Genomic DNA, 11,216 nt, shown 5'->3' on the forward strand with positions numbered 1-11,216 from the left:
AAAAGGGATAGTGTACATCCTTCCAGAGAGATCATTTAGATCCTACCTGGTTGGATTGCAAGGTATAAGGACTTCCGCCTAGGGCGAGGCACTTGATAGGTCATTCCAGATGCTACTCTTTCTTATCGTGATCCTTCAAACCGTGCCGATGATGAAGCTTCTAGTAGTGGAGACGATGATGATGCAGTACAAAACACTCCTTGAATGGTGTGTATTGCTAAACAAAGTCTTGAACTTGTGAAAATTTAGTTGGCATAGTTTTGAATGATCTTTGTATTATTGATATTCTTTTGTTATTGAACATTTGTATTGTTGTTGTTGTTAGTGTTGTTGGTTAATTGTTGTTGACGTTGTTGTTGTTGTTGTTTAATTATTGTTGTTGGCTATGTTATAATGTTTAATTGTGGTTGAATGGCATCAATGTAGTGATGCCACTATAGGATGGTTGTGAGACGTAATTGGCAGGTGATATAGTTTAAAAACAGACATATTGTGCCAGGGTTTTTTCCCAAAAAACCGACCGATTTCCGACCGATATCGGTTGGAATGCTCATATTAAAAACCCAAAAATTCATAATTAATGACCGACTTCGATCGGTAATTTCAATGTGTAATTTGTAGAAATTTGAAATTACCGACCAACTTCGGTTAGAAATAATATTTTATTTATTTATTTATATTTTAACAATTCCGACCGATATCGATCGATATAGTAAACTTTTAAAATAAATGCAAAATTATCTGATTATAAATTTCCGACAGATATCAGTCGCTTTTTTAAACATTAAATAAAATTAATTTAAGAATTATCAACCAATTTCGTCGGTATATTTAATGTTTCAATAAATATGCCAGATAAAGTGGTAACTCTTGGTTGAAGAGACTGACCGATTTCGGTCGGAAATTTCGACCAACTGTGGTTGCTTTCATTTACCGATCAATTTTATTTCGACGAATTAAAATCGATCGAAAATCGGTCGCTTTTCCAATGTTTCCGAGCAGTTTCGATCGGTTTTCATGAACGTTTTTGGCAGTTTTCTAATAGTGATTTTAAAACCCGTTCGACTTTGCTATTGGCAAGGCTTAGACTCGGGTGGAAGGTAGAGCCAGATGAATTCATGTTGGTCTTCTTTTCTTTTCTTTTTATTTTTTCCGGCAAAAGTGAAAAGATTGTTTTGTGATCATAGTGGAACTTTTTCCTTAAGACTATTTCACATTAATTTTATTCTCTGAGATACAAACTCAATTTTCCTTTTGAAACCCACATATTGTTAAAGCAGAGAGAAATTTCAGTTGTCTATATTAACAACAGAACATACATATTATGGACCAAACAGACAACCAACATTACATCTATACCAATAATAATATCAATTGATGATACGGCAGTTGCTGCGTACTTCCCCGCTGGACCCTTCTTTGACATCAAGTAAACCCATTTTAACCATGGCTTGTTGGAAATCAAGGAAGAACATGGCTTGATTAAAGGCATAACCATTCACAATCCCCCTAGTCCTTGGGCTATTGTAAAGTGTTTGATCAGAGAAAAGGACACCACTCTTCCTTTGCAGTGCATTAAAGTAGTCGTTGTCAAAATCGTTCTTTGTGGTGTCAAAGGCCTGCTCAGACTTGTCTCCACCACCGCATGTTTTGGACAGAGTCTTTGCAAATTGGGCGTCCAAAGTTGGATCCACATCATGTGTGGAGTCAAAGTTACTCAATCTGTGCTTGAATGATGAGCATCTTGCCACTCCCAGTGTATGTGCGCCTACAGATAATACACTTTATTAAAATTGGTGGACTTCCACATGTCCAAATTCTTGGCAGAAAATGTCCAAATATATCCCTCAATTTTGACGAGGATTTACAATTACTCTTAGATATGAGCCCCGTTAGGGATCAAGGACAATATCGAGACTTTTCTCTAGTAGCGAGGTAATATATTAAACGGAATAAAGTTACTCAATTTGGGATAATAGATTGATAATTTTGACCCAATTTCTTTTTAGTAATAATAATCAGGGGAGTGAAGATTTACCAAGACAGATCTAGTTGTGAGCTTGTGATAGAGGACAAATGGGACAAAAACAAAAGCAAGCGCGCCTGATATGCATGACATTAGTGAAGAAGCATTAAGAATATTTTATTGTACCTGATAAGGCCACCATATCTTGAGCACTGAAACCATGTTGGGCAAATATTCTGATAAGCTCAGAACTATTGAGAGTAGGGGAAGGCAGATTGATTGTGTCTTCTATTCTTGACCTTCTTCCATCTTTTCTTCCTTTTGGTATGTCATACACCGGACCTCCAGCCTATCATAACATTATTATTCAATATTCCAATAGAATTGTAAGAGATCTATGAATATCATAATATAATGTATCTATCTATCTAATAATATCATACTATAATGTACGGAAAAGGGTTAAAACTCTCTGAACTATTACCCAAGGGCTAAATATATCCTCCGTCTACTTATCGGTCCAAAAATAACCCCAACATTATCTTTTCGGCTCATTTATGCCTTTATGACTAACTGTCAACTTCAATTAAAATTTTTATTTAAATTTCACGTCATTTATTATTGGTCCAATCCAATTAAGTAAATGAAAAAGGGCCAAAATTGCCCTCATGAACTATTGGTCACGGCTAAATATAAACTCTGTCCACCTATTGGTTCAAAAATACCCGGTTTCCTAACTTACTCGACCCAATCACTAATCTGCCCGAAAAACATAAAATCTCATCGGAAAAATTATTTTATTCGACCATTTTCATTTTTCGTTCTCCCTCTTCTTTATTCCTTGTTATACTAAGATCTATTTAATATTAAAAAGAATAAAGAAGAGGAAGGAAGTAAAATGAAAATGGCCGAAAAATAATTTTTCCGATGAGATTTCATGTTTTTGCGGCGGGTAGGGATTGAATCGAGTAAGTTAGAAAATTGGATATTTTTTAACCCATAGATGGTCGGAAGTTGTATTAACTCAGGGCAATAGTTCAAGGGCAATTTTGGCCCTTTTCATTTATTTTATTGAATTGGACCTATAATAAAATGAAACATGGAATTTAAATAATTATTAAAAAAAATTCAAGTTGACCGTTAGCCATAAGGGCAGAAATGAACCGAAAAGATAACGTTGAGGGCATTTTTGGATGGATAGGTGGACGGAGGCTATATTTAGCCCTTGGCCACTAGTTCAAGCGCAGTTTTGACCTTTTTCCGTATAATGTATCTATCTTACAAAGAAGACAGCATCCCTAGCAGCCATGGCAAGAATATCAGCACAAGAGACGACTCCAGGGCATTGATTTTCGAGCTCTTCCTTGGCTTCATCAATGATTTCATAGCCTCTCAAGCTCAAATTTGCTGGCGAGTCCTTTTCTGCTGCGTTACCACCCTTTGTTGAATCTATCAACACAGATGCATCACATCCCTATTTTCCATCAAACACCAAAGCAATTTATGTAAGAAGAAAATAAGTGTTCGGAAGAAAAATAATTTCGGATAACCTTGCTTTAATGATAAAAAAATAACTAAGTAAAATAATACTAATATGTAAAAAATGTTGTTACTACATATATAGACTGAACACAAATCTCACGTCTCATGCATGGACGTAACGGTATATTATTGTACACTAGAGTGAGAAATTACTTAGTTCTCTATTTATTAAAAAGGTCAGACGTACGTCTTACTAGCTATTTCCATTTAGAAACTATGCATCTGCATGTGAAGAACTGGTAAGAAATCTTTTATAGCTAGACGATAAAATAAAAGTGATTCTCCAAAAAGAAGACATGCAGATGATAATATAGAAAGAGAGAGAATTAGAAGTAACTTGAACGAAGCAATCATGGAAGTGCATCCTAACAAGGGCAGCAGCAAGAGTGGGATCAGCTTGCAAATGCCTATTGACAGTGTTTTTCACTATTCCCTCTGCAAATGGGCAACTCATCATGTAGTATTCCATTCTCAGACCATCTACGAACCCATATCCTCCTCCATCAAACCTCCCTCCACTCACTATTATATCCATCGACAATATCACCATTAACAACTCATACTTTCCCATTTCTTATAACTAGCCCTTTAGGTGTTTTATACACGATATATATTAAGTGATTGATCATTTTGGAGTTGATAACAAATGGATGCTATATATACAAGTACAAAAGGACTACGCACATGCAATTAGCCATTTTAAAAAATTGGAAAAAAGTTGGAAATAGTGGTCCATAATTCATCTCTCCACCTTACAAAACAAAAGTCAGTATTATGATAATTTTAAGTGCATGTTGATTAAAGTGCTGATTGCATGTTCATTATTGACACGTTATACGTTTTAAAATTAGTGGGACAAAAGTATTGCTAATAAAGAAAATATTCATGTTGCATTAATTCTTAGGTATTTGGTGTCATTAAAAGTTTTAAATTAATAATTAAATCATTCCTTCTTTCCTCAGACTTCAAGAGGCTTCCTAGAACGGAGATGAGTTCAATTCTGAATTGGAATTGACACAAAATATTTCGGTTCAGTAAGATTATCATTTTAAATTTTAATATTAAGTTTGGAAGGATATGGGATACGTTTATGAAAGCCGTCTCACCAAAATTTCCTTCTAAACTTCAATAATCTACCTAAGTACGTACGCATATTTGAATTGTTTTACTAGAGAATTTGTATTAATACCATATTAAAATTCTAACTCTATCGTTCTCACGGATAGTTCTTTGTAAGACAAAAGTTGAGGGCATGAAGGAAAGTCATCACCGATATTATTATGGGAAACTATAAATATATACCAATGAGATTTACACAAAAATACATTATTGGAGGAAATGATTTGGGTCATCCAGATGGGTTAAAAAAAAAGAGAAAAGACACAATGTCGGTTAAGAGTTCTCTTTAAGAAAAGTAAAAAAGAAGTCCTAATGTTAGGAACTTCATATCAATTTACAATTTAGGTTCTTTTCTATAATATGATCCTTGTTTTCTCTCATTTTCTGAAAAATTACATGTAAAAGATTCCCGAAAAATGATATCTTTTACGAATTACCAAAATATATTTTTGTAACTCAAATATGATTTTAGACTAAATTTTTCTTAGAGTTAATGTATATACATGCGATTGTTATGGAAGTTTAAACTTTCTCTCTCTAGAATATTGAGCTCTCCTATCAGTGGAAGATGAAGATGACTAGGAAATCGCAGGCTAGAGGGAGGGAGCAAAATCATTAGGATGTCGAGCAAAACAGCAAATCGGAAAAGGTTGGAATCCTACAATCAGCGGATTCGAAGAAATCGATAATTGATAATGTAATTCAAGGGCAAAATCATCAGGATGTCGAGCAAAACAGCAATTCAAGGCATTTATCAATTTCTACATTGATTTACTGGGTACTAATAAAGAAGGAAGACAACATGTGTGTAGTGATCTGGTTAGGAGAGAACGAACAATCTCACAAGTACGGAGAGATAAGATGGTGGCAAAATTTACTGGCAAAGAGTAAAACAGGCTCTATGAGCTATTGGAGGAGATAAATCACTAGGGCCTGCTGGCTTTTGAAGCTAATTCTTCAAATATACTTGGGGGATAATTGGTGAAGACTTGACTGAGGCTGTGTTAGAATTCTTCTCACCGGGGAAGATTGTGATAACCCAAAGAGTCAGTTTTTGTTTTAGAACCCGAATCTGGGTTTCGAGTCCTTGAAAATTCTATTTTCTTTCTTCTCGATTTGCGTGTGCAGTCCGGGCGCATTTCTGGAAAGTCTTTATGTGAAATTTAAGAAACATATTGAATTTGACCTTTAAAATTGATTAAAGTTGACTTCGGTCAACCTTTTTGGTAAACGGATCCTGACCCGTGATTTGATAGCCCCTTACTGTCCGTAGTAAAGTATGGGACTTGGTCATATGCCTGAATCGTATTCCGAGGTCCCTAGCCCGAGAAATCCATTTTTGAAGAAAATTATTTTCTAGAAAATATAAGGATTTTTAGAAATGGAATAGTATGTGATCTCGTTGGTATCAGACCCGTATTTTGGTTCCGGAGCCCAGTACAGATTTAATATAGTATTTGAGCCTTATCTGTGAAATTTCGTGAAAAACGAAAGAGATTTGATATAATTCGAACCCTTGGATGAGAAAATAGAAATTTCAAAGTTCTTAAGAATTTCATGAGTTTTGATATTAAATTCGTTGTTTAAGATGTTATTTTGGTGATTTGATCGCACGAGCAAGTCCCTATAATATTTTTTAGACTTGTGTGCATGTTTCGTTGGGAGCTCCGTGGGCTCGGGTGAGTTTTGGATAGCCACAAAGTAAGTTTGGACTTAGAAAAATTGCTGCTGCATCTGGTATTTGTTGCAGGCTCTGATCTCGCAATTGCGAGATGAAGCTTCACAATTGCGAGCCTCACAGGCTTGGCAATTGCGAGGGCTCTATCTCAATTGTGAAGAAGCCCTATCCAACATAGTTTCCATTTGCGAACATTTCCTTTGCATTTGCGAAGTCAACATGGAAGTCAACCTTCGCAATTGCGACAAATTGTTCGCAATTGCGATAGAAGCATACATTGCAGCAAGTTCGCATTTGCGAAGCTTATCTCGCAATTGCAAGCTTCGCAATTGTGATGCTCCTGTCGCAAATGCAACAGCTGCAACTGATCAAAACATCACTTGGTCTGGATTTTGAACTTATTTCTCAAATTTTCAAACCCAAAGCTCCCATAGGCGATTTTCCAAAGGAGAGTTCTTCCCCAAATCATAGGTAAACGATTTCTAACTCATTTTCTTCTGTCTATTTCTTCTTTTTACATAATTTCATCTCAAAATCTAGAGTTTTTCATGGGAAATTGGGTGTTCTTGGGTAGAATTTAGGAATTTCAAAATTTGTGGATTTGTTGGACCTCAAATTGAGGTCGAATTTAAAAACCAATTGCATATTTGGGTTCATGGATGAATGGGTAATCGTGTTTGGTTCTAACTTCAAGTTTTGACCAAGCGGTTCCAGAGTCGGTTTTTTACTTTTTTGGGAAAAATATTTGGAAATCTGTACTCATGCATTAGAACTGGTTTATTTAGCGTTAATTGATGTTAATTAGTTAATTATGCATAGATTCGGGCGGTTTGGAAGTGAAAATCAAAGGAAAAGCGGTATTTGAGGCTTGAGTTTGGCCGTGGAATCGAGGTAAGTGTTTGGTCAATCCTTAGCTTGAGGGAATATGTGTTGTTGTCTTATTTGCTACGTGTTAGTATTGAGTTCGAGTATAGGTGTAGTGACGAGTATCTATACGTTGATGTTGAGCATGCAAATGAGTCTTATATTGTAACCGTTGTGTTTCTTGTCACGTATTGTTCATGCCTAAATTGATGATTCTCTATGTTCAGCAATTTTTATGATATTTTCTGGGTATTTGATCATTGTTGAGTATTGAATCGAGTTGAGACTTATTTTGTGAAGTTAACTATTGAAATGAGATTGGTTATTGTTGATTCCATTGCCGGGATGTATTTGATTCTTCTTTCTGGGTGAGAAAGAATGTAAAGCACAAAGGGTGATACTGTGCACGATATTGTGAGTGAGTGTTAAAGCACAAAGGGTGATGCTGTGCCGATATTGTGAATGTTAATGCACGAAGGGTGATGCCATGCCACGATTTGAGAGTTAATGCAAGAAGGGTGATGCCGTGCCATGATTATGAGAGTTAATACACAAAGGGTGGTGCCATGCCGTTTCTGTTGTTTCTTATGGTAAGGATGAGAGTAAAAGCACGAAAGGTGATGCCGTGCACGTGTTACTACTTCATTATTCATTGTTTACCTTGAAAACGGTAATTATAATTAGATTTGATTTTGTGGTTCTAAAAATATGTAATCTATTTTTATGCTAGTTGTTAGGCAATTGATGCTAAGTGGAAGACTGGAAAATAAGATAAGAGCTTGTAGGTAATGTAATAATCAAACCGAATGGTCAGAGGTCGGGGCCTCGAGCTGGCGTACACGGGGCCTCGAGGTCAAGCCGGATGCCTGGCTTAGGATAGTCGAGGGGGGACTAACAGTTATGATAGCTTTGATGGAAGCCTTTTATGACCAATAATGAGCAATAAATGAAGGACAATAAATAGAACACAATGAATATATGCAATGAATGTAAGTAAAGCAATAAATGTAAGCAATAGAGCCAAATAGAGAGTATGTTTGAGTTAGAGAGCAGGAAGAGTGTTCTTTTCTTGAATGAAATATCATGTGTCCCTTTAAAAAATAATAAGGAACCCCTTTATAGATTAGGGGAATTCTAGTATGGTACAACTGCATTTATTACAAATATATGAGATTGATACAACTATTTAATGCCTCGGTACGGGCGCACATCAGCCTGTCAACTTCCATCAGGTGCCTAGGGAACTCCCCATTTTTCTATGGCAGCCGTCGATCCATATTATCTCTAAGCCAAGCATTTTGGAAACTCTACGAGATCACACCTCGAGCCATGCCTCGGGCTTTAGGAGGTGCATCATGGAGCCCCGAAATGACCATAAAATCGGTCCCTCGGATTTTACCGTATACAGATAGTCCCCGCGTTTCCTAGAGTAAGATGATAGGAAACGGTTTTAAACTCTCGCACTTATCATGATGTCAGCCTATCAGGGCATTAAATGCCATAACTCAACAGCCACGCAAGGGTTGCTATCAACACGACTATCGAAAAGCCCACGAACTGTTATTGGTTCGATTTTTCCGCTGCCCATACGGCTTCTATAAATACCTAAATGGCTTAGTGACTCACACTTTTGTGATTCCTTCAAGCTTTTAGAGCCAAATCCATCTTCCTCTACGCCCTTCTTTCTTTTGTTCTTGGTTTCCTGCCTTCCTTCTCGAGAAAAAGAAAACTTTTGGTTGCCATGGCCAGAACCTCCAAGATAGTGCGTTGGAAAGATGAAGCTGCCTCTTCATCTCGAACATCCAAGAATAAATCCAAGGGTAAGCCCAAAGTTGCTCCTACCGTTAAACAGTGTACACCCACCGAGTTCGATAGTATGAAGGATTTTTCCATCGAGAGACCTTCATATACTCCGGGTCGATGCAAACACATGTCCCGGTTCATTAGCATTGTGAAGGATATAGACAAAGTGCGGGAGGACTACCAATGGGAGAAGAAAGTGCTGGTTGAGATCCCTAGCCCTAACGAGAGCATACTAGACCATAAGGCCGGTTTTCTTTATGTATACACATACCCGTTCACCTTGGGCCCCGTCGACTCCTCGAACCCTTCTTCTCCGGTTATAGACGTGATCATTCTCAACTTCTGTTGTAAAAACCGGGGGACACTTGGCCAAATTTACCCCTCTTTCTGGAGGATAGTTTACATGCTTCGCCACTTTTCTAGCAAAGTCAAGGGTACGACTTTTACCCTTGATCATCTGATCAGGCTGTACATCCCCCGTCTTTTTCGAGGCTTGATCAAGCTTCACCCTCGATCATCAAAACCCTTTTTCTCAAGTATCGATGAGTACAAGGATCGAGGGTGGATGAGCCGGTTTGTCTAAGTAAGGACCTCGGACATTATTCCGGCTGAATGGATGCCGTTCCTGGAAGAGTGGAACATGAAGCGTACGTACCTCTTATTTGAGTCTGCTTTATTGTCTTCTTACTTTCTTCTCAAAAAACTAACTTTCCCTTTGTTCACGCAACCGCCCTTTGGTATCCCGAATCTGTTCCGGACCTGTTGGGGTGGATTAGGGGATTAAATACCTTGTTCCCCTATCTCGAGCATTCTTGGTTAAAATGGGGTGGGTGGCCAAGAATCATGGTAAGATCATCCTTGCCGCCTCTATCATGTTTTCATATTTCTTCCCTATATCCGACGTGCTGATAAATTTTGATTACTATGCTTGCACAGGCCTTGGCAATGGAGTGTTGATGAGACCGTGTCCTGCTGGCGAGGGAGAGTCCTCTAAGCCAGATAAGGGTAAGAAGAAGAAAAATGGGACGGCTGCCAAATCCCCTGTTTCAAAGAATCCCAAGTCTCGCAGGCATCGAGATGAGGCCGAGGTCTCGTCTTCAGCTTCCAGAGCAAGTTCCAATGATGAGGATAAGGATGATGATAACGACGATAACCATTTGGTACAAAGGAAGAGGTCGAGCACGGATGCCCCCCAGGTGTCTGCGCCGAGGGCCGTCGAGTCGGGAACGACTGATTTTGCTCGAGCCCATGCTTCGGAGGACCTCGAGGAGGGTACGGATACAATCCCTGAATCCTCGATCGGACACGGCACAGTCCTTGCCGGGGAACTTGCTACTGTCGGCTCCAAAGGACCCTAGCCCAGAGCTTTTTGGGGACAGGACTTGTCCTTCGGGTTCTTTGACGTTCTGGGAAGCCTTAATTTGGGTCCCCGATTCTCACCCAGAGAGCTTAGGGATGCACAAGACCTGAACATCGCCAGAGCGGGAGGCTCTCACAAGGGGGAAGGCAAGCTCAGAAACTTCCTCGACGGGGTTAGCGAGAATATTGGCCTTGACGCTCCCGGTGCCATTGATGAAGCGGAGGGGTGCCTGCGGTAGGTAATACCTTAATATATTTTGGCGCTTTCAAGTATTTTCCTTTTTTTATCTAACTTATTTATTTTGTTGTAGGCTAAAAAGTTGTATTACCATGCCGTCTCCAAGTTGCGAGATGAGCTTATAGGCTGTAAGAATGATGTCGAGGGTCATACCTCGAGTTTAAAGGAGTCAGAGGCCCTTTTCGCCCGAAAGGAGGAGGAGCTGAGAGTGCTCCGAGCAAGGTTGGAAGAAATAAGTTGAGACAAAGACAACCTTGTTGAGCCGTTAGTACTGTATTTTACGAACCTGCCTTTTATTTTGACTTGATACTAATCAACTTGTTTCGCCTTTTGTAGGTTGGGAAAAAGAACGCTCTCGTGGGGCATCTTCAGGAGGAGATAGTTGTCAAGGATGCGGAGGTTCTTGACCTGAGGAGGCAGAATGGGGTTGTGGCCTCGGAGAGGGACTCTCTGCAGACGGAGCTGTCGTCTTCCCGAGACCTCTTGAAGAGTGCCAAGGAGGAGATTGTTGCACTGTCTTCGGCTAGGTCTGTGGCAGAGGAAAAGGCATCTCTGTATAAGATAGTTGCCGCTACTGTGAATGAAAAGGCTCGAGACATACTAGCGAGGGTCGAGTAGAAACTGACTCGAGCTGTTGCTCATGCTTG

General features: G+C 38.8%; 1 protein-coding gene across 1 annotated transcript; it reads right to left on the bottom strand.

Annotated features, from left to right (window-relative positions):
* Positions 1-1,268: 1,268 nt before the first annotated feature.
* Positions 1,269-4,146, bottom strand: LOC107761204 (peroxidase 47). The gene is made up of 4 exons (XM_016579396.2): positions 3,846-4,146; positions 3,249-3,440; positions 2,153-2,315; positions 1,269-1,768 (listed from the first exon to the last, which is right to left on the bottom strand). The coding sequence occupies exons 1-4, from the start codon at positions 4,077-4,079 to the stop codon at positions 1,371-1,373; spliced, it is 987 nt and encodes a 328-aa protein (XP_016434882.1). The 5' UTR covers positions 4,080-4,146; the 3' UTR covers positions 1,269-1,370.
* Positions 4,147-11,216: the final 7,070 nt, after the last annotated feature.

This window comes from Nicotiana tabacum, chromosome 8 (genome assembly GCF_000715075.1).
Source record: "Nicotiana tabacum cultivar K326 chromosome 8, ASM71507v2, whole genome shotgun sequence".
Lineage (NCBI taxonomy): Eukaryota > Viridiplantae > Streptophyta > Magnoliopsida > Solanales > Solanaceae > Nicotiana > Nicotiana tabacum.

Bases quoted from the DNA above. Each gene is read 5' to 3' on its own strand.
- LOC107761204 (XM_016579396.2), bottom strand. From the start codon at position 4,079: ATGGGAAAGTATGAGTTGTTAATGGTGATATTGTCGATGGATATAATA. The intron at 3,441-3,845 runs GTTACTTCTAAT...GATGGAAAATAG, and splicing joins TCCATGATTGCTTCGTTCAA to GGATGTGATGCATCTGTGTT. The intron at 2,316-3,248 runs GTAAGATAGATA...ATGTTATGATAG, and splicing joins CTAGGGATGCTGTCTTCTTT to GCTGGAGGTCCGGTGTATGA.